The sequence below is a fragment of the Neolamprologus brichardi genome, chromosome 15, assembly GCF_056152115.1.
Source record: "Neolamprologus brichardi isolate AB-2024 chromosome 15, ASM5615211v1, whole genome shotgun sequence".
NCBI classification, from domain to species: domain Eukaryota; kingdom Metazoa; phylum Chordata; class Actinopteri; order Cichliformes; family Cichlidae; genus Neolamprologus; species Neolamprologus brichardi.
In genome coordinates, this window is record NC_142118.1 from 7,685,571 (window position 1) to 7,709,377 (window position 23,807).

The 23,807-nt window shown below is 40.9% G+C and overlaps 1 protein-coding gene across 1 annotated transcript in view; it reads left to right on the forward strand.

Moving 5' to 3' along the window:
- The window catches only part of nbas (NBAS subunit of NRZ tethering complex), a 184,251-nt gene that overhangs the window by 41,719 nt on the left and 118,725 nt on the right, over positions 1 to 23,807 (forward strand). The window contains exons 20-31 of the mRNA XM_087852710.1: positions 346 to 450; positions 672 to 808; positions 5,058 to 5,144; positions 6,262 to 6,415; positions 11,228 to 11,413; positions 15,485 to 15,658; positions 16,027 to 16,160; positions 19,448 to 19,510; positions 21,222 to 21,344; positions 21,429 to 21,531; positions 22,135 to 22,212; positions 22,347 to 22,501. Of these exons, the coding sequence (XP_087708836.1) occupies positions 346 to 450; positions 672 to 808; positions 5,058 to 5,144; positions 6,262 to 6,415; positions 11,228 to 11,413; positions 15,485 to 15,658; positions 16,027 to 16,160; positions 19,448 to 19,510; positions 21,222 to 21,344; positions 21,429 to 21,531; positions 22,135 to 22,212; positions 22,347 to 22,501 (1,499 nt within the window). The remainder of the gene's footprint in view (positions 1 to 345; positions 451 to 671; positions 809 to 5,057; positions 5,145 to 6,261; positions 6,416 to 11,227; positions 11,414 to 15,484; positions 15,659 to 16,026; positions 16,161 to 19,447; positions 19,511 to 21,221; positions 21,345 to 21,428; positions 21,532 to 22,134; positions 22,213 to 22,346; positions 22,502 to 23,807) is intronic.

Consider the following 23,807-nt stretch of genomic DNA (forward strand, 5'->3'; position numbering starts at 1 on the left):
TCCTGACATATGCTCGCACACACACATGCATACACACACACACACACATGCGCACACACACACTTAGATGACTCCAACTAAAAGGACAAGACAGCTGTAAGCCACAAAAATTAAATAGCATCTCTGTTGGCTTGCTTTAGTGCCTTCATTGGCAGTCACATCTTCTACTTGCACTTTCCCTCGCATCTTTACTCTGAATCCCTTTCCACTCATAACATTTATTCTGGAAAGATAACCCTCTGACTCACAAATTTCTTTTCATGAACTGTAAATGTATGTGTGTGTGTGTGTGTATGTATCTCTGAATATTTTCTCTTTCTTTCTCTCTTGCTTTATACTTTCCAGGAAATACTTGGTGGCCCTCATGCAGCGGAGGACAAATACGATGCAGACTTCTTCAAGAAGTTCCGAAGTCAAAACATTGTTTTATCTGCAAGAAACTACGCCAGGGTAACCTTGGCCTCACACTCTCACAGAATATCTCACTAATTATTTCTTTGCATCTTTTCATTTTAACTGTATGCGTCTTTGTTTGGAGTTAGGGATGTGACTGATTCTCTACTTTAGATCAAGCCTGCGATTTGGTTAGCTCGTTTAGACACACACGAGGGTAAAATCGAGGCACCAATTGACATTAAGCATTTTCTAACATGCATTTTTTTTGGCCACAGGAGAGCAACGTGCAGGCTCTTGACATTCTTTTCACATATCACGGAGCAGAACTCCTCCAACATCGACTAGCTATCCTTGACAACTTTCCGGAAACCACCTCTCCACACGAGTACACCACCTTGCTGCCGGAAGCCTGGTAAGACGTGCACAAATATGCACTTACAAGAAGGTCCATGCGTATTTACTTTATACAGACACAAAGGGTTTACCAAGCGCTGCACTCTTGCATTATAGATGGGAAAAACTCATTGAGATGGTGTGATTTATTTGTCCTGCAAGAGTAAATGGAGGAAGCCTTTCTGCGTTGACTTTTGCTGAGACTCGGAGAGAACCAAATGAAACGACTCATTGAAAAATCACGTTTACTCCGAAAGCTAGAACATGCATTTGAAGCTTGGTGTGGTTCAAAGCGATATGAGCTTCATAACCAAATATCTGCAAAACAAATATAATCTGTAGGGAGGGACAAGATTTTTGGTACCTGAAATACACCCAAAATCCCTGTGATGTCTTTGTATTGAAGAGTCATGTTTCTGCAAGCTTTGCATGCAGGTAAATAGTCTCCATAAAGAACAAAGGTAGGATTTCATTTTTACTGAAGGAATAAACGCGTCTTGCATGGGAGTGCCTCACTTTGCATGTAACAATATTTACGTGGCTTTTGTGTTGTGTGCTAAAGTGGCATGCACATGGACGACAGGACTCAAGGTTTCCCAGGAGAAGAGTGGATTATAACAATATGCTCGGAGTCGGTGGTTTAATTTTCTTGTTGCTGATGAGACACGAGTTGCTGTTTCCCAAACCGCTGAAGCGAAGGTGTTGAAGCAATCCAAATGCATTCTTTAGTCCCCTTTTACAACAACTCACCCTCTCGATATAGAAACTGCATTGTTTAAAAAGAAAAAAGAAAAGTATACCGCCACTGGGATTTGCACCCTTTCTAATGTCAGAGAATCCACAGTCACACCTTTGTAGAATGCAAGAGTCGCACATCCCTCTACATTTTAAATTAAAATGACCTAAAACTGGAATCGCACCTCAGTCAGAGCGTGCACTCAAGAGTCTTTCTCACATTCTCACAGTGGGAATCTTTGTCATTAAAAAGCACACACATATACACAAGTTTATTCTGTCACTGCACACATGTACGCACAGCGCCGCAGCTAACGGGCTGGCAGAGACAGCAATGAAATAAGAGGAGAGAGACTTAATTGCTACTTCTAAATTTACATTCAAACAAAGCCGAACACCTTCAAATGATACAATACTTGCTTGAACAAATGCAATTGTCTGTTATTACAGTGTTATTCCCCCTGGTTTTCACTCTACACTGCCTGTTTTGTTTTTTTTTGCTTTGGGCTTGGAGAAATGCTGAATAGGAGCGAGGAGTGATGGAGGGTTGTTTTGGAGGGAAGAAATCATTCCTCACCTCTTTATGGTTCACTAATAGCAGTGACTGGATTTACTGATGGGCGCAGCCAGTCATTCACCGTGCCTTTTTCCTTAAATCGTAACTCGTTTTTCTATTTAATCCTCGATCCTTCATTTTAGCTTCTCTGGAAATCTTACAACCCTGCATCCAAAAAAGTACGATGATAAAAGGTAAATGCACAAATGTGCAAATTATCCAAACCATATGTGTGATTGAGTATAAAGGCATCAGAATGAAAATCATTATTTTTTTATATGTACAGTATATTTGAGTCATTCTGATTCCAGCAACTGTCCAAAAAGTTGCTACAGGATTAACAAACAAAAAAGGCTGGAAAATTGTCTAATCCTTAAAAAGGAAAATCACCTGGTGGAGCATTGAGCAACTCATTAGCTCAGTTGTCAACAAGTTGGCAAGAAGAAGAGGCAAAATCATTCAGAAATAAAGGTGGGAGTTGGGGTTCACCCCACTCTTTGGAAGATTACATGGTCAGATAGTTCAGCAGTTCAAAGAGCTCATATTCTTTGGTGTAAAATTGAAAGACATTTGAGGATTTCATCATCTACCTATGTCTGATCATTAAAGGATCAAGAGACACCAGAGAAATCTCTGAAAATGAAGACAAGGCTGAAAACCAATTTTGCCATCACCTTTGGGCCCTCGGGTGCCCCTACGTAAAAAAAAAAAAAAAAAAAGGACCTGCTTTTTGTGGTAAAAAGAACCGCACAGACTCAGAAACACTTCCAGAAATTATTTGCCCGCTGCATCCAAAAAAAAGGTTCAAACTCAGCCATGCAAAGACCATCCTGCAATATATTCTCAAGTGCTGATATTCAGCTCATCTAATATTAACAAAGGTGGATTTTTGTTTTTGAAAATAATCCAAAACCTTCCAGGTTGGCCATGCGATGGTCTGCAACTGGGGGAAATCTGCACATCCCCGGGGGACATGGTTAATGCTAATCGATAAAGTTTTGGAGAAAAGTTTCAGTGAAGGTCTTGCTTATTTCAGCAAGACGATACCAGACAGCATCCAGCATATAATCCAGCTGTAGCAGAAGGAGTCTGCAGGATGCCTGCAGCCCAAACCTGTCACAGAGTGAACTTTTGATATGGAAAAGAACCAAGGAAAATAAATTTTGAGCAGCCAAACACAGTGTTAAAGGAATGTGATGCAACGCTGTTGTAAACATGGTCCTGTCCCGCCCTGTTTGAAACTGGCATTACATTCAAAATGAGCATATCATTTGTAGAAACAGGATTTTACAGATATATTCTTTCTGCCACTGCTTTATAAAGAAACCATGTATTTGGGGGTGGCAAATTCATCACCTTAAAAAAACCCCTACAGATATAGATATAATTTTTAATATAGTTTCCACATACGCACACTACAACACAGCTCCCTTTTATTAGGCGCGACTGAGTTTGTATGGAGGTCAGGTGCTTGTGGCTCTGCAGTGAGCATCCATCATGGCTCTGCCGCTGTGGGGCAGTTTCCTATTTTCCCCAGCTTGTGAGCACCAAATGCTGCTCCAACAGCGCTCGCTCCCACACTGCAGCAGACGGAGCCAGCTCAAGCCATCTGTTTGGTGCTTACTCCCTATATACTGAACTTGCTTCATTGGAAAAGGGGGGGGGGGATAATACTCTCCTGTAATATTGATTAGGTCTGTGAAGGGACCTGTAGACTTGGAGAATACTGCATGTATTTTTTTAATGGAGTCTTTGCCTGTAGCTTCAAAGGGTCATCTCTGTGGAAACCAAAAATAAACTCCAGCTCCAGGTTTGCTCTGCATCTCCTGTTTTCAATCCTGCTCCCCTGCCTCTCTGATGCGAAGTAGATCAGGGATGCAGGCACAGAATAATTCATTCCTCCTATCGATATCTGGCCGCTCACGCCGATATTTACTTTCCACTCTCTAACTAGGCTGTCTTTAATGAGGAAAGAGCACCTGGGAGTTAGGGAATGTCATTAAAAAAAAACCCCACAGTGAATGAGGCTGATTTTATGCGGGACTTCTCGATCTCTGTTATCCCAGTGTTGAAGTTCCAAGCTTAATCAATGAACTGGCGCTGGAGTGTTGGTGAAAAACCCTCCTGCTTTGGAGTGTTGACATAAATCAGAGCTGCTGCTTGCTTCTTATGTATTTTGTGATTGGAGAGAATTTATGACCGTGCTAAAAACTGCTGCAGCGTGTGTGCGCGCTCGGCCTTTAACTGCACCAAAGCTGTAGATGATTTGTAGCCCACGCTATCTCCTTGAGTTTTACAGCCACACTACATATTTTTCTGTCCACAAACAAATAGATAACAAGAAGCCATGCATTAATCCTAGCAGAGAAAAGAAACAAACCCAAAGCAAAACTGCTTTTGTTCAGCCCGGCGTCTTAGCATTCGAGTCGTTACGGCGACTGTGTCCAAGCGTCGGAGTCCTGTCAACGCTGACACGTGAAGCTACAGAGTCATTCTTCACTTTGGCTTTCTTTTTTTTTGCGTGTCCCCTATTTATCTTCCTTAGACCTGTCACACTCAAGGAGACCAGGAAGAAGTAAAGCTTGGGACCAACGTGACGTTTAGAAAATAAAACTCCCCGCTATTTACAACTGAGGCACGATTCAGACTCTCTTCAGAAGTTCTTTGACTTGTTTATTGTTGTGATTTTGTGTTTTTGCCTCCTCCCATTTCTTTTTCTTATTATACTCTGCTCTTTCCATTTCCCATATGTTGCTTGCTCTCTAGTTTTGCTGTAGTTTATGGCTATGTTTACTTTGAGACAGTAAATGCCTTTGCTGATTTATAAGGTCCCATTATGCCTGGGCGGGTAGATGTCGCATGTTGCGGTGTATTGCTATTGGTGTGCTTTTTCCTAAAAACTGACCCCTCTCTCTTGCTGTCTTTCTCCTTCTGTCCTCTCGTATATCTTGCTTTTTTCATTTTCTTTCATTTACAGTCTGGATGACAGAGGTGAGCTGGTGTTGATTCCGTGGGACGAGCAGAGACACAGAGAGATGGACTGGTGTGAGGCAGAGGAGTGCAGGTAAACAGGTTACATCACCCCTGAGGCGAATGTACTGATTTCTAGCTCTGTGCATAAAGTATTATTAAAGCCAACAGTTAAACAAATGTGACGTAACGCGCCATAATTAACTCAGCCCGTGTCCGGGATAACAAAGCCCCTCGCAGTGTAGAATTGTTAAAATTCATGCTCCAGACAGGACAGATGCTTGTGCTGGCATCATTTTGTGAAACAAAACATGACATCCTATTATCCAAATGTTAACACAGCCATAACCAACTAATACCAAATCTTGTTGCACTGCCAATATGCCATTTGCCTGCTTCTGTAGGGAGGCCGGGCTTCATTTACAATTTTATTTTTTATTTTTTTGTTGCTCGTCTGTTGGGAGTCATAACAGCAGTCGCACACTGTGGTATATTTGGCCAGAAATTACAGGATGAATGTTTGATAATGTGATTGGAGCAACATTCCTGGCGACTAGTTTAAGGCAGTGTTTTTTTTGGTGGCTATGTTATATCTGTGCTCTTCCAGCTTCTGTTTCCCTCCTTATCTCTCTCCCCTCTCTTTGCTCAACTCCTTTACCATTGAGTCAGGTGATGTTCTGTGTTTTTCTTATCAAAAATCCTACAATGTTAGACTGTCTTTAAATACTAATATTTGGGCATCCCTCCCCGTGCATCTGGTTCACCAATGTGTTACTTTCATTTAAAAAAGGGAGAAAAAACAAGCAAACAAACAAGTAATTTCCTAAAGCAGCAGGGCACTGTAGGTAGTAGATAAATCGTACATTTTTAGGAGAACATTTTCAGCAGAGGATCAGTTGCTTTTGTGATTATTCAGAGCAGCACGATCCTCTCTGCTATGTTTTTGGGTAACAAAATAGGTTTATGGCACAGGAGTAAGGCTTTGACTTTTGGCTCCATAAAAAAAGAATTGTATCAGTGCATTGTTTTAATCTGTTTGTAAGATTTTTTTTTCTTTTGATAAACACATAATTATGAATTATCGCCAAAATAAAAGTCCTTTTTCTCTCATTAACTGTTCCCGCTCTAGCTGATTAGCTAAAAATTATTAAAGGAATAAAGTGAAAATGCAAGGGAGCACAACTCTTCATCCATGTCTTTTTCTTTTTAAGAGCGGTGCTGGAGCAGAATTTGTTTGACGATGACATTTTCCTGTATGACGAAGCCTCAGACCTGCTGAGATTCCGCACAGCCACGCCCTCCATAGAGCTGCTTACTGATTGGTACATTAGCAGAGCCCAGGATATCGACTCTTGCTCCAGACAGGTACAAACATTCTGTGTATCCGCTTGTAGCTTACAGTGAGTCACTATATGTTTGTTTTACTATGCAAAAGTGTTGAGCCACCCCTCATTTCTTTCACATTTTTCTAGGAAATTTGGCAAAACTCATTAGAATTCAACAATTCTAATGAGCCTGAAAGTCAATATTTGGTATTCTTACCAATTTTTCTTCAGCATAGCCTGCACTGCCTTCAGCAAGCTTTCTTTTAATTTCTTTTACTAAGTAGTCTTCAGGAATAATTCCCCAGGCTTCTTGAACATTCAAAAATCTTCTTTGGATGTTGGCTGCCTTTTGTTCTCTGTCGAGATGATGTTGAGGTCCGAGCTCAGCTCTGGGGAGGCCAATCCGTGACTGTTAACGTTCCTTTTTATGTTTTTCTATCCACATATGCTTTACTGGATTGGGAGTGTATTTGTGTTCATTGTCATGCTGAAAAATGAATCCATTGTTAATGCTTTCTAAATGGTATTGTATGGTGGAACAAAAGGAAACTCCATTAGACCTCTTGCTGTCATACCATTCTTTCTTTCCACTAGTCAAAATATGCCCAATAATACAATTTTTGTATATACACAAAGTTGTCTGTTATGTGTAGACACAACATTCATTGCTTGAGCTAGGTGTCTTTTTTATGGTTGAATGATTCAAAGGTCAGTGTTCAGTGGCTTAACAGACAAAAACATTCTTCTGAAAATAGTCGAGTACAAGGACTGGATTGAAAATCAGTAAAAAACAAAAATGCCAAGAACTGTTGCTCCAGAGCACTTTAAAACATGGCAAGAATTTCTTACTTTGACCTGGAAGCAAAATTTAATGAAAGACTGCATCTTACCCTTCCTATGACAGCAGAATTTTTACCTGACCTTGCAGACTGTAATAGCAATAAATGTTTTCCCGCTGACCTCTCATGGCCTTACAAAGCCTTTATTTGTAATCTCAACCTTAACCCTCAAGCATTCAAGCTGTTTTAGAGACTAAAATGATCAGGTGACCTCGCAACTTTTCAATTAGTTTGTTCATCCCTTATTACCGATGCAAATCATTTCCAACTGGTCATAGTTCTTCTGTTAGGGGAAACCTTTTACGCAGACTGTTAACGTTCCTTCTGCTCGATTGGATCTTACAGCTGGGCAGCGGCAGAAAGGAATTAATAGACATCTGGCTATTGAAAAGACAATTGGTTTCGCACACTTCTTTTAGATGATGAGGGCAGAAAAATATGACAAGCTGGGATTCAGACTGCAGAGGGTGTGTTGCCTGTCTCCATCAGTCAAGGTCACTTTGATCTGATCTGTGACAGTTATTATCATATTTGCCATATGGACTTCTAATGAAGAGAACCCGAAGCTTATGTCATCCGCGTTCTGATGCTGCAAGTGAAAAATAAGACTTGATAGGACTTGTTTAGTGGAGTAATGGGACGTAAACGCTAGAGCGGCCCGATCTCTCCACCCACACTATCCACGCTGCAGCTCCGTCCCCTCTTTACCTCCATCAGAGTGATGGATCAAGGTTGTCACAGCACTCTCTTTGTCTTTGTGAAAGGACTAACTAGGGTGCAGTCATATCTTTCCCCTTCATTTCTCCGTTTTATCCCTTCCACTTGCTGTAAAGAGGCTGGCGAAATAGAGATTTTGGGGTCCATTGCTCATTTTTTGAAGACAACTGGGAAATCGCGCCTTTCATCATCCACTCAAGAGAGAAGGAAAGGGAGAGATTCGAGTGCATGTGTAAAAGGAGGCCTTTGTTAGTCTCAGGGAATCACACCAATTCCCTCTTTCATTCTCTCCCTTGTTCATTTTTAATTAGACCTCATCTTCATTTGCTCTATCACATCTTACTCCAGGAGTCTCTTTGGACTGTCCCGAACTCTCACGTCTCTGGTTATTTCACACATTTAGTTTTTTCTCCACACGAGCAGCAGTGACACAGAAATACATCAGAAAATCTCTGCTGCCATTTGCTGAGTGCCCCCCCACACCACAGCCACCCCTTCTCCCTGCCCTTTTTTACGTTTCGTCTTGTTTGTTCTCTCTTATTGGCACCCTCCTCTCATTCGTCATCTGGCCCTGTTTATGCTTGGGAGAGCATTTTAATGGAGTAAAATGGGGCTTGATTAAAAGGAGCCACATCAGAGGAAGCTGGAGTGTTCTAAACCAGTCACAAAGTGGCAGGAGGCGAGACACTGATGGGAAGATTGACAAGATGACTCAGAGAGAGACACGGGCATGGACAAGCAGAGAATGGAAGTGCAGCCGAAAGAGGAGATAAATGCTGGGCCGATGCAACAGCCCTTGTTAGGTTAGTGTATTACAAACACAGAAAGAGGAGAGGGCAGCACAGATAGGTGTGGAGATAAAAAGGGAAAGCAATCTCATGGAAAGAGCTGTCTGTGGGGAAGAAAATCACCAGTTATAAGGGGGTAAAAGGGTAGGAATAAAGGATATTAAAACCAAGTGGTTGTTGTGCTGGCAACGAAATGGCACAAAATGAGAGGGTGGCTTTGAAAACAAGACAGAGCGCGGGGAGGCTGGCATACAGAAAAGGCAAAGGGGCAGGCTGGGAGTTCAAATGGAGGCTAGTGTGGTGACTGTTACTTCGAAGAGGTGGGAGGGAAGGGAATGGGATTAAAATTGAGCAGAGCTGATGAGAAAATGTAAAAATTGCGTTTGAAAGAAAGGAGTGTGATAGGACGAGGGTGAGAGACAAAGACGCATCAAATTGAGTTGGACTATTACAGTGAATTCTGCCGTTGTGGCGAGGGGGGGAGAGCACAAAGAGAGAGGGTCGTGTTACAGAAAGACGAGGGGAGGGGATGGAGATGAGGTCGTAATTAAAAAGTGTGAGATTTCAACATCTGAATTGTCTGTGGTTAGCTGGGGAATCTATCTCTGGAGAGCAGGGAGGAGCGGAAAGAACGAGGAGGATCTTCACTCACAGTTAGATCAATAGACTTCCCCCTCTCGTTGTATCTAATTGCTCAGACTCTGAGTCAAGGTGATTTGGGTTTTGGGTTGGATGTGTGTGTGTTTGTGGGGATACTTTTTGCAAATGAAGACATGCAGTTATTTATTCAACAATAAGTAATGTGTGTTGAGATAAGCTGAAGACGACAAGATTGCATTGATTGTGTATCTGTGTTTGTGTGTGCCTGTGGGCACTTGTGCCTTTGTGTAGGAAAGATGCAGCAAGGACGTGTGCGCTGTCTCTAAAAGGTGTAGAAAAGGCAATCATCACCGCAGGACCCAGCAGCATCTGCTATTGATTGGCTAACATCCACAGGTGGCCAAGCATCAATTGGCTGGGCGTATTGCCGGCATATAGCTGGTTGCATATTGATTGGTTGCTCTTCTGGATGGAATTGTATCGATTAGGAGCAGCAGGAAGTCCAAAACCTCAATGTTTTATTGCTGAAGGTCTAATGATTGGATATTAGTAATGACTGACAGCTATTATTTGCTTTTGGATTGGACGGGATGTTGTTTTTTCCACGTCCCAGTCCAGTTATCTCGGCAACAATTTTTATTGAACGAACATTGCTGCAAACAGGCTTTTTATTTGCCTTCTGCCCAAGTGTCTTAGTTAAGAGGCTGGGTTAGTGTGTGCGTGCGTGTGTATACACAGTTTGGCCCATAAGTATTCAAACAATAATGAGTTTTGTAGTTTTGTTTCTGTACACCAACACAATGGATGTTAATTGGCAATCCATAAGTGATTGAAGATTTTTAGCTTTAATTCAAGGAGTTTAACACACCTTCATCAATAGAAGCACAGAGGCTTTAAAACAAGGCGAAAACCACTGGTTGCACAGAAGAAGAGGAAATGCGGGTCAGACTTTGCAAGAGAACATCTCAAAGAGCCTGCACAGTCCTTGAACATATTCTTTGGGCGTGTGAAACCAAGATTAGCTTGATTTCATTTCTATAGATGCCCCTAGAGTCAAGAGTAAACATGAAACTATTAAAGTGTTCCATAAATTACATAACATGCTCTCTGTTGACACATTTTATTGCCATTCAAGTTGCGGAGTCAGCAGTCTAAGCAGACACGGGGTACCAATGTGCTCTCCAGCCAGGTGAGAGATGTAATCTCAATAGCGTGTATTGGGATCTCCTCCCGGTAGGACATACCTACTCCAAGTCAGATGCCTGAACCAACTCCACTGGCTCCAGAGTAGCGACCCCTATAACTAACCTATTCAACCTGTTCCTGTGAGAGGGTGGTGTTGCCCCAAAGTATGCGTGGCAAATTTTTCATCACTGTTGACAATTATGCTGTTGGTGGTTTATGAACGCGTTTCTTTTGTTAAACAATGGAAGTGCTGATATGCTCTTTATCATGTAAGCTAAAGGCCTGAGACAACAGATCTTTGTACAGCTGGCTGGAAATTCGTTCGTTCTTTCTCCCACGTTGCCAAAACGGCAGCCACTGAGTGTACAGTGCATTGTTTCACACTCGACCGTTTGACCTTTATCAGGTCTTTTATCACAACACCATCTGTGTACTTGTGATACACAGTGTGAACGAATGCATGCACTGAAGATATTATGGAAGTATGAAAGTACCCAATCTGAGGCACAGTAACAGTGTGTTTAATATCTCACTGACAGTGCTCTTTCCTTAAAACGTCCAAGTATAGGAGACACTAAGGAGTTAGTGAAAGTGTGATGTTGACCACTGATCTTGTCTTTTATTTTTCTTCTTCAATGTACTTTTAAGTAGAATTCATGTAGTCAGCCTCTAACCTGTTTTCAAGCGTGTTTTTCATTTGGTTTTCTTTGTTTCTTGTCTCAGGTGGACTGCGCCCTGTCGCTGGTGCGTCTTGGGAAGGAGCGGGAAATCCCCGGGCTGGAGCGATTATGCGATGACTTGGTCACCATGGAAACACTTGTGTATGAGACATCATGTGAACTGGGTCTGACTCTTAAAGATTTTCAGCAGCTCAGCGACATTGACAAACTCCGCCTGCTCATGAAAAACGTACGTGACTTAATTTTCCACCTGCTTAACTGCACACTGGGAAAGGTTGACCGCCACCACAGAAAAGGTTATACTTTTAGCTGCACAAAAACATGTACGCACAGCAGGTCTGGTAACTGAAAAGCTCTGTACAAAAACTGGAAGATAAAATAATAATAAAAAGTTTGGACACATTCGGTACATGTGTCCAAACTTTTTACTGTTTCTAATTGTCTTTGTTTTTATCTTCATTATAATGAATGTCATTCATTTCATAATTTCTTTCTTTTATCCTTTTCGAATACAAATAATTTCTTTCTTTTTTTTTTTCTCAGTTGAAAAACATTGTTTTCCTCACGCGACGCTGTTAAATTGCGTTTCCCAGCCCGCTTGCTTTGTTTCACAGCCTGTCTGGGTGTTCATTGTCTGAACAAATAGAAAGCTTGCCTCCCATTTCCCTGCCATTACATTTCTTCATACAGTTCCACTTTATAGTTACTTTATTGTCCTTGATTGTTGCTTAAAGAAACATAATTTATGCTAATTGCAACTGGAATAGGCAACAAACAGAAAAATTTAAAAGACTAATTGAACGGCAGCCTCCAAGTAAATTAGTTCCTTTTCATTCCTGAAATCACTCATATTTGATGATACGAGCTTCCTTTCCAACAGCAACATGAGAGCTATGAAAGCTATTCTATATAGCAGGTACTACAGTTACAAGTCCCCTTGGAGTACATAATATGAGCTGTCCTCTAAATTGTAGCTAATAACTGCCAGCTTTAGCCTATGAGGCCCATTGCCAGTAGTATCTGCCACACAGGCAGGCAGCCAGCAAATGTTGTTGACTGCACTAACACATGCTGTTTGACTGGTACTCCCTCTGGACGCTCTGTGTGTGTATGTACATGTGTCTGTGTGCGTGTGGTTGTGTGTGTTTGAGTGTTTACCAAACTCGTCTAGATTAAATCTCCCTCTTTGCCTGCGTCTGATGTCTTTCTTTATCAGAGAGACAGTACAGCAAAGCAAAAATGTTGCGCGTGGGTGTGCAAGTTTGCATTTAGCATTCAAGTATGTATTATTTATTTATTTATTTATTTTTTTTTGAATCTCATTTTTCCTGCTGATGCTCTCTTATCTGTATATCCTGAGTCAGAGCTGTCGCAAGGTGGATGCAAGGCCTTGCACGAACTTGACATGCATCTGCTCAAATCACATCGCAGCCCACATACTGCAGCTATTATGGTTCAAGTTCAGGCTTAATTGCATGGCACAATTTCATGTAAATGCGGTTTGAAGTACTTTGCAATTTTCTAACAAACATTCAAAAACAGAGAAAAAAAATATTCGACTAACTTTCCTTGATGTTCCAAACACACGCACACACACGCACACACTCATGTCTTGCGTTCTTATCTGTAACACAGCACCATCATGCAGACATCCCATCATTCCCAAATTCATTCTGCAGCTTGATAAACACACAACAGTGTCAGTATTATTGTCTTGGTTAAAAGTTTAAACTTTTGGACTACATTCACTTTTAACCCTTAATTTACCAGAAGAAGCAAAGACTAGCTTTCTGGGGATATGTGGTGAATCATGGTTGCATTCACAAGATAATGCTGTCTGAACACGGACAGGAAAAAAATCAGCTGTGTCAAGATTTTACAATGTACACAAATGCTTCCTGAAAGTTCCGGAATGATTTCTTTCATTTTACAGCCAAATGTAAAAACTAAAGTACAAAATAAATATAAATAAATTAGTAAATAATGGGTTAAACTTTGTCTTCATTTTGATATTGATTACTACCCAGAAAGACACATTAAGACAAAGTAAAACCACCTTTAGTAGTAGTTGTGTCTCCTGGACCGCTTTACGTAATGATGATACACACACACACACACACTCACTCATAGTCACAAGCTGAGAACAATACCAACCATGCTGTTGCGGCTTGTAACAAGGAGCACTGCAGCAGATGGTATGACCCCCACAGAGCCTTGATCTCAACATCTTGGATTCAGTCTGGATGCCATAAAGAGACAGAGGCATTCGAGATGGCATAAATCCACTGAAGAACTGTGGCAAGTTCTTCAAGGTGATTAGAACAGTTTACCTGCCAAATCCCTTCATAAAATAAATAAATAAAATGAGTATGAGTACCTCTTAAAGGCAAAGGGTGGCTGCATCAAATGCTTATTTGATTTTTTTCTTTTTACTGAAATCCATATAAAATTAATTGATCAATAAAAACCGATAATGACTTTTTATAAAGCATTTTATAGCGTCATTACTTTTAGTGCCCTAATGCCAAATGCCAAAAAGCCTTCACTGGTACAGCATCACAAAATTGCTGCTCCCAAAGTTGGCTATTGGAGAGGAGGCTGTAGGAAATTTATAGGTGATTGGTGCAAAATCTGTCTTTCTCACTGTGGGAATTAGCTCAGCTTGTGCTATGTAACTGCTTGGTGTTTGGATCAGAAACCTGGTGACATGTCAGCAGGCTCTCAAAAGCCAGAAAGGCTTAGCTCAGTGAAATATGTGTGTCTCTGTGTTGGTAGTTTAATCAGTGTGTGATTTAGAGAAAGCTCAGACCCGTTGTTATTTGTGATCAGTGCAGTATTTCCATTATTTCCATGTAGTTCACAATAATTTTTGTGCAACTGACTGATTGGCTTTCTAAATTTAGCCCATAGGAGTATATGCTATATGACTGCAAACAGAAAAGTATATAACTCAGTAATAGTCTTTTATATAAAAGAAAACAAATGGATTTAACAACCATTCCACCCAGAGGTTCTCCTTTAATGGAAGAGCTAAGCTCAGCTTATTTACATCTTTCAAACATGTAAATGTAAAGCGCAACAAATGAAGAGCATAAAATCAGTGACTAGAGTTTCTTAGGCTAAAATTCATACCAGTAGAATACTACTCACTAGGGATGGGTATCGTTTAGGTTTTATCCGATACCGGTGCCAAACCGGTACTTTTGAAACGGTGCCGGTGCTTAAACGGTGCTCAAACCGGTGCTCAAACCGGTGTTTAAAGAATGGAGAACACAAAATTGGTCCAAAAACCTCTCATGTTCAGCTGTTTTTTTGTAAAAAGATAACAATGTTAGCCTTTTCTGCATATATGGTATCACTCTTGGCTGGAAGCAGTGCTTAAACAATGGGAAAAACACAAACTTTGTCCAAAAACCTCTCATGTTTAACTGTTTTCCACTTTTTCTTTGGTCATTTTAGCCTTTTTGGCCAGGGTGAAGGGAGTATGATCAAACAAGAAGACAGCAACATGTAACTATGACGGTGTTTGCTAGTTCACCTTACGTGCATTAATGTAATAACGTGGTTAGCCTACTCAACGTAAATTACACACGAACAACATTAAGCCATTCACTCAGAGAAGAACGGCTGCTGCTGCCATCATCATCCGTCATCATTTCTGCTACACTGGCAGGGCTAGGGGCCAGGACTCTACTCTTCGGGTTTTTGGGGGATGTTGCAAACTCCGGGTCCGATAACAGGCACCACACCCGCAGTAGATGTGCTCGGTGTGAGGTCTCGCAGCAAGCTATCAAATACGGTGCATTTCTCGGCTTTTAAAAAAAACGCTATGCGTCGCCAGGTGTTTCATCAGATTCGAGGTGTTACCTCCTTTGACAGTATCACAGTATCAGCTTAAAGCACTTGTTGCAGGCTGCTGAGTTTGCATCTTTTGCTGTGAAGTACAGCCAGACTTTTGACCGCTTCGCCTTGGGCATTTTTAATCTGTAGCTCTGCTCTAAAAGAACATATGTACCTGGCCCCGCCTACTATCCTCGGAAACGTAAAATGATTGGCTAGAATCTAAAGTCATCACAGCTCAGGGAAAAAAAAGCACCGAAATAAAGCACCGAGATGTGCGCTGCTTTTCGGTCTGGTTACTACCGTTTATGTCAGAACCAGTGCCATCATGCCACCGGATACCGGTACCCATCCCTACTACTTACTTTAAGTGAATTATCTATTCAACACACTAGGTTACATTTTTAGTATCCTGCCTGAATTGCATCTTTAAGTATCTTTAATGTGTTTCTGTTATCAGTCCAGCACCGAGCACTACGTGAAAGACTCCTTCCAGTGGATGGTGCCATTCCTGCATCGCTGTGAGGGACAGAAAGAGGGTGCTGCTAAATCTCTGCTCAGAGAATACCTGGTCAGCCTGGCCCAGGAAGACCTCACCCTGCCCCTCATCATTTTCAAGCACTCCAAACCTGATGCAAGTATCCGTATACATACACACACACAATGCACAAGTGTAGTCGGCGTCACACTTGGGTAACCATAAATGGAGAGACAGGAAAATGAAAGCACATCCACGTAGACATTGCAGCTCTGGCTGTTTGTGTGATGTCAAGGCCGATGTTGTTGCCCCTGCGCTGTAAATGCTGTATTTATGACCCCATAAGGACGCAGCCAAGGACAGGTCTCTGGGCCATTAGAAGCCATGAACCACACACACACAATCACTCCAGAGGAAGAAAATGCGTAAATTGATGCAATGCTTCAGTGTGTAGGTACAAATAAATTACGGGGTCAATCACACATTGATATGCACATACTGACTCTTATTCTTCTCTCCTCCAGTGGCAGCAGAAGATTATCGGGGACCCAGACCAGCTGATGGAGGTCGCATTGGAGTGCATCTACAGCTGTGAGAGAGACGACCAGCTCAGCCTCTGTTATGAAATCTTGGAGTGTCTGCCACAGAGGGGCTACGGGTCAGACACACACATCCACGCACACAAATTGCACACACACGATGCCATGCACAATAACACACAAGTCAGCAAGTCAATTGGGCATATTCTGGTAATGACAGAAGTAAGCTTTATGCATTAGATAAGCCATGATATAAGGATATTAAAGCAGTCCGACGCTGCCTCGCCCACAAGAATACATTGCTTCCAAGCAACCCACCTTTTTCCTTTCCTTTCACCTTTCCATCTCTCTTAGGACCTATCAATAAACCTAACTACTGCCTTAGGTGCTGCCCCTCTCCCCTTGTAACTTTCTTTCCCTCCTCCTCTTCTCTCTTTTACGCTTAGCTCTGACTCCAAGGAGCCATCAGTTAGCGTAGCTACAGTCTACACAGTATTTCCTACCTGATGGTATTGCTGTCTCTGTCTTTCTTCTCCCCCACCTCTTCTGCAGCACATTTTATTTCATATAGCAAGAGAGGCTGTCCTTTAGGTTCCCCATGAGGCTGTGTGGGTATGTAGTGCATTTGAAGGAGACTGAGTGGATAGTGAAGGGGGGGGGGGGGGGGGGGGGGCATTAGAGTGTCAAGAGTAGCTGAAATTAATCCTAATGACTTATTCTTGGAAGAATTATCCATCCAGTGTGCACATTATTTGAGAAATTAAATGACCACTTTTGGCGAGCTTTGTTGTTTATTGTTCGCTGGCTACAGTATGACAGCCATGCTTTTCAGCAATTAGATCTTTTTCCTTTTGCAACTGGCTCACGTAGCTCCAGTTTGATATGCATTGCTGTGAGTGGCATGTATTTATTTCCCCTAAATAATGCCACAGTAATAGTAATAACTGTACTGAAACAAGTCACTGGCAACAAGCAATGTTTGGTTGGGGACATGATTTCAGCCGCAGTGCAGCCTTCCACTAAACTGAGCAAGTGTAACGCAGACAGATAAGCATGTCGGTTTTACATTTTAAAGTTGTGAATTAAAGATACATTTTTTAGCACATGCCATGGTGAGGTATCCATCATCAATCTGTCCTTACAATTCACAATTGTCAGAATTTAGTTAAACTCGCACACACAGATCACCCAATGATGGCCACCCAAGTCGCAAGGTCACATCTGTTATTTTATGAGGAATAACCTGTGAATTGTGATGGATTATGAGTCAGATGAGCTACTACATCATTGATGTTCTGGTTTCCACTTTTCCTTATCATAATATTCCATAATATTATTAATGTAGACTAATTGAAGCTATTTGCTGGGTTAACTTATCTAAATCACAAAAATGTATTTTCCCTCCTTAAAAAAACATGAACATAAACCTTTTTTATGATCTTATTAGCATTTCTGAGCAATCAGCAACAAACAAATTGTTTTTTTTTGATGTTTGATCTGTTTTTACCTTAATGGCACACTAGCTAATCCTGAAAAGCTACTCAATAATGTATACATTGCTAGCACCCGTATTAATATTACTTCTTTTACTATCAGTGAAGTTTACATCGATAAATGTAGCTATTTTATTGATTATCCAAATATGAGCACTGCTATTACTTTACAGTGTTTTTAGCTAGCTATTTGTTTTCAAAGATATACTTTAACCCATGATCCATTTAAATGTGAAAAAGCTTCTCGTTGACAAATTGTTAGCAGACTTATTATAGTTTTGTATCATCTAATGACGTTTTATTTATTTATTTTCTTTGTTTTGTTTTTAGTTTAGTTTTTATTAGATTCAGTGTTAATTTTAGTCTTTTTAATTCTTCTTCTTATTGTTATTATATGTAGGGATATGAAAGAGGCAACATTTATAGAAATCAGTGCAGTTATTACAATAAAAACACAGAACCGTTTGAATGCTGTTGACTCACAGTCTTGTGAATATCCAGTCTCAATAAACCCATCGATGCCTCATCAGGCATATTTTAATTTAATTGAATAGAGTTTTCCAAGTTTGCAAAATTGTTTTACTAAGTTAATTTTTTTCCCCCAAAAAGAGTTTATTTCATTTATTTCTTTTTAAAAGTACCAAGAAAGTAGCAAGTAGTTGATCTTTACAAAAAGAGCACAATGACAAACTTTTTTTCTCATGGTGCAAAGTAAAAAGAGGAGAATATTTAAGTAGGATGCACAAAACTGATTTACTTATGTTTACGACACATGGTAGTTGCATTGATTTTTAATGCTGCTTGATATTAAAATGAAAGAACTGACTGCAGCTGTTTCTAGAAACTTTTATAGATCGCCCCCCAGTATATTTTACTGTATATTGAACAAGTTACCCTCTTTATGTCTCTCATTTAATATTTAATTGCTTTATAATATATAATAAATTGCAAGTTTTAGTGAACACTCCATAAAAAAATCGCTTTATGGTTACACTTTTGCTTCCGGTGAGCATAATACGCATTTTAGACTAAACATTTCCTCTCTGCTAGACAGGCCAGCTTTCTGCAGTGTTTGGTGTAGGAGTGCTGCAAGGTGCTATACTGTATATGCAATGCCTTCAATTTAGCATTTCTCTCAGGAGTGATGTGTCTGAAAATTGCTACCCTGGCCAAGAATATTACAGATTTCTGCAAGCTAGGAGAGAAACCATGACTTAGTAGTTTCAACCCAATTTTCTGATATTTCTTGTGAGACAGCTTAATTAGGTCTAAATCTGCTCAGAAGAATGTAACGTGCGTTCACCCTTAGAGAGTGGGAAATCCAAAAATGGACAAGGGATTAGACAGTGATTGAGGAGAGGGAAAAAATAGAATGAGGGAGAAATGGGTATTAAAAAGAGGAAGAGCTGGAGGCGGAGATGCACAGACAGTCAGAGATGGGGGTGAAAAAGCAGAGAAATGAAAAGGTCAGATTTTTTTTTTTTTAATGAACAAATAAATAAATAGATACATTAAAAAAAAAAAACAACCCTCACTCGCTCACTGACACACATTCACAGTCACTGATGCTCATAAACAGAAGGTTGTTTCATCAGGGTCAGTACTCTAGTGCGGCGCAGTCCAGCCTGACCCAGAATCCTTTGCCTCAAGGCAAAGCATCATGGGGTTTTATTTTTAGTGGAAAATCAGTACAGCCTCACTGGTTGACCACATACGCACACATTTACGGTACAGTGTAGAAACTGTACTGCCATAAATACGCACACAGGCATGCGCTTGGGGATTAGGTGTACACTTTATGATGCAAATCTTTTTCCTACTTTGCGTTCTACTTTATTTATTCCAATTTAATTTTAGCAACACAGACATACAGAGAAGGAACAACTCTTTTTGTGTATTTTATTGTTCTACAGGCCACAGACAGACATCACTCCATCACTCCACGATCAGGTGGACAAACTTGAGAAGCACCTGAGGTAAAGTAATACAGTCTGTCAGCTTTCACTTCCTCCTCTCTCTTGTCGTCTTCTGTCAGCATAAGCAGTTGGATTTACAAATCAGAGCTGGTTCCAGACTTTGAGATATGAGGATTTGCTGCTTTTTCTTTTTCTTTAATATACTCGATTTAACATCGTGTTTAGATCTTACTTTTTAAAAACAAAAACTTAAGTATTCACACTCCGATATTTCTTGTCTGTATTTATTGGCAGGACACATAAATTGTTGGGAGCAACAGCCCTTTAGTTTTTGTGATTATTGCTGCAATGCTTGGGAAACGTTCAATGTGTAGAAATGCTTATTGCTTCCCTCCCTTTATATGTGCCTGATTGGATGGGGGTGGTGGGTAGGTACACACACAACTTACGCACATGCTCGGTATCAAGAGTCCGGTGTGTGTCCCATGGCACAAGCTCAGGCAAATTCTCTGTTACAGGTTTAAATCGGCCGTGTGCCTCTGTCTCTCTTTCTCATCCACCCTGCTCCTCAGGGTGAACTCGCAAACACAAAGCACTGATGAGGAGGAAGGATGAAGGTGGGGATTGGGGGAGGGAAGGAGGGCAGGAGCCTGAAGGAAATGGGAATGTGGATGATGATGAAGAGGAGGAGGAGGAAGCAGCAACAGGAAGCAGCGTTAAGGCTCAGTGTGTCCTTTCACATACAAGTTTACTCACATATTTGCGCACAGACATAGGCAGCTATGCACAAACACACCTCGGGGTGGGAGGGTGGGGGTAGTGTGTTTGTGTGCGTTTGTGTTGAAGCGCAGTGACTCACACGCTCGTATCCAGATGAATCAGGCAGTAAATGCAAAGTGTCTTCTCACCGAGCGCCTCCAGAATGAAAGCCGTTTTCAGCTGCTGCCACTGCCACTTGCTGGTGCATTAATATGTGCATAGGAACATGCAGACCCCCCCCTCCTCCGACACACACACACACATGGACACTTCACACTTGAGCAAACATGCACACACAAACACAGTTGTAAATATCAGGGCTTGTTGTATGTCTTACACTCACACACATATAGCCACACACACATATAGCCACACACACACACACACACACACACACACACACACACACACACACACACACACACACACACACACAGGCACCTGTTTACTATGGTAATGAGTTGCAGCAGAGAGTGAACATCTGTAGCAGCACGACCCTGTTGAGGCTGGTGGTGCCATGCTAATCCCTCACCGACACACACACACACACACACGCTTTCACTGTTTCTCTGTCCCTTGGTCATATAAGACTGCATGCATTCACGTGCTCCTAGGTGCTGTCACTTTGACGTGTAGTTTATCACGCTGCTCTTCAGTCTTGCTCTACGTTTGCTCCATCTGCACCGCAGCTCGCAAATGACTTTCTGCTGCCAAAATAATAAACAGCTTAGAGTTTACATGTCTTCTGTCTCTCTCCCTTGGATCGCTCACAGGTTTCATTTTGCCATGTTTTTGTCTTGCTTGGCATTTCCAACTGTGACACTTACTGATGCCAGTCATCCTGTCTTTGTGTTTTTTGTTTTTCCTGAATTAATGTTTTGAAAAATGTAACGTTGTGGTTTCATTGTGTGATTTTCCTAATCTTAGTTTGTGTGATCATATTAGTGGTTTCCCCCTTAATGACAACAGTGATTACATGTTATATTTGTCCATCTATTCCAATGCTTAACAGTGTGGTTGAGGTTCTGGAGAAACATGGTCTACAGAAGCCCATCTCGTATGTGAAAAACAGCCAGAACAATGACGAGGAAGCCCACCAGCTAATGGTCAAACTGTGTCGTCACACTGGCCGCAAGTATGAGCTTTGAAACGTACACATGTATGAATAGACACATAGAAATAAATGCCACAAACATGCTGAACGTTTGTGTGTGTCCAGAAACCCTCCAGTGAGTGAGAATATGTGGAGAGTTCTACTACAGGACCTGCTGGATATGCAGCAGAACGTTTACACTTGCCTAAAACCAGAGACGTGCCATCAGGTAAAACACTTCAGTAATATTGGGAAAATCAGTGTTGGCAAGGTGCATCCAGTATTCACTCTGATTTTAATTGGGATTCTAATTTTAGCTAGAGACAGGTGGATCTCACTGAGGAACCAAAGAGACTTTTTATATTTATTTATTTCACTCCAGTTGAGTTCATAATTTTCAAAACTGACATCAGGCTGTACTGTGGAAAACTTGAAATTAGCAAGTGTGATCACGATCTCATAACAAAAACTTTTTGGCAAAGAATGTTCACTTCAGCTGGCTAATGGGACGAACGCTTGTTTAGAGCAGTTCCTCATTAGCGTTATCTTGTTGTCCATTATTTATATACAGTTTCATGCAAAACACGCATTATCCATAGATTGTTAGGACTTGTACTAACATTAAACGTGTAATTAAATGTGTTAATGTGCTTGCATTTTCATTTTTTACCTTCGGTGACACTGTGGTCTATAATTCACACATTAAGCTGCATGCTACCGCTCTCAGGGAGAGTTCAGATAAAATACTAGTGTGCTACAATGTTACAGCTTTTGTTCGGTTAAACGCTGCCTCTCCCTGCATAATATCTCTCCTCCTCCCTGACCACTGCAGGTTTTTGTCGAGTCCCTGCTGTGCTCCAGCCGAGTGGAGAACATACGCCTGGCAGGACAGCTCATGCACTGCTCCAAGGTACATTAAATAAGGCGCTCCTTCGCAGAATTACACTCCAGCTTCACCCTGGGTTGTCCGAATATTAAACTGCTTATTAATTAAATTAATTTCGCTGTCTCACTAATCTCCACATTTCGTATTAATGTTTCCAGGTTAGTCAGGATGTTCCTGTCAGCTTGTCCTTTCGGGGTAAAGGTTATGCTCTGAAGGTGGCCTATGACAACAGCGTGGAATTAGTGCTGGCTGCTGCCAGGGAGTACTTCAACTCGTCCAAATTGCTAACAGACCCCTGCATGGGGCTGGCCAGGTGAGCAGGAAAAGAGAGAGTATTTCCTTTCCCCAGTTCTTTATCTTTAAGGTATTAAGGTAAATGTATTTCAAAACTTGTACAGTAACTACCAAAAAAAAGAAGTGTTTATTTGCTTGTGATATGTGAGACACAATGTTTGCTTCTGTGGAGGTAGGTAGGTAGGTATGTTATTGCACTTCTATGGCACTTATGACCAGGAACAAAATAATGGTGTCTCATTATAATTTTTCACCTACTACATGAACTGTATACACAGTGCCATGAGTTTTTGTCCCCTAATGATTTCTTAGGTTTTAGCTTATTTGTCACTCTTGCACGCTTTGGATCCTCAAACAAGTAAAATTAGACAAATATAACTCGAGTAAATAGAAGATGCATTTAAATGATGATTTCATGTGTAGGGAAAAAAGATATACGAAAACAACCAGGGAAATTAGCATTTTCTCAATTAATAAATAATTCAAATTATCCTTTAAAAAAGCAGTTTTTATTTAAACCGGCTATATTTCTCCAATATTAAAACTGATTGATGATCTCAAACGTTTAAGTGCAAAAACCTAATAAATTAGGAAGGGCCCAATACTTTTTTACAGCAGTGTATGTAAGTGCATGTGTGTGTGTTGCTGGCCTCTGATCTCAGAGGGGGGCCGGTGGGAGTCTAACCTTGCCGTCTGTTCCTAGTGGGGAATTGGGACAGTAATTGGGTCGTCATTAATTTATGGGAACTAATACAAAGACCCCCCTCCACACGTTTGGACATCACCATCAATTGTAACACTTCCACTGTTTGTGCATGTAAATCTGTGCACGTGTGCGTTATTTGGGTGAGGGTGTTGGATAAAACACGGTGTGTTAAATGTCTGTGGTGCTTTGAAATTAATAGTCCACACATACTGGCTGCCCACCAACTAATAGTCAGACTGTGTCCTTTAGATTAAAATAACTGACACAGACACACATTTTACCCTGTGTGCTAAATAAGACACACACTAGGACAGTTAAACAAACTACACCTGACTTTGCCCTAAACAAGTGTGGTCAGTAGCAACAGGGAGAAGGACAAAGAGACTCGACTTAAAATAACATGGGGATCCTCTGAAACCGATAAAATCTTTGCATCATAATTTTCTGGGAATAAACACACAGAAAGATAAAGAAAGAAAAGAACAAACATGATAAAACAGATTAATACATGAATGAATTTACATACATATAAAATAAATATTTGTAAATATGCAAAATATAAAAAAAAGGGTATCCTTTACAGTGATAAAACAACAAAGAAATTTAGCTGCTAGCATTG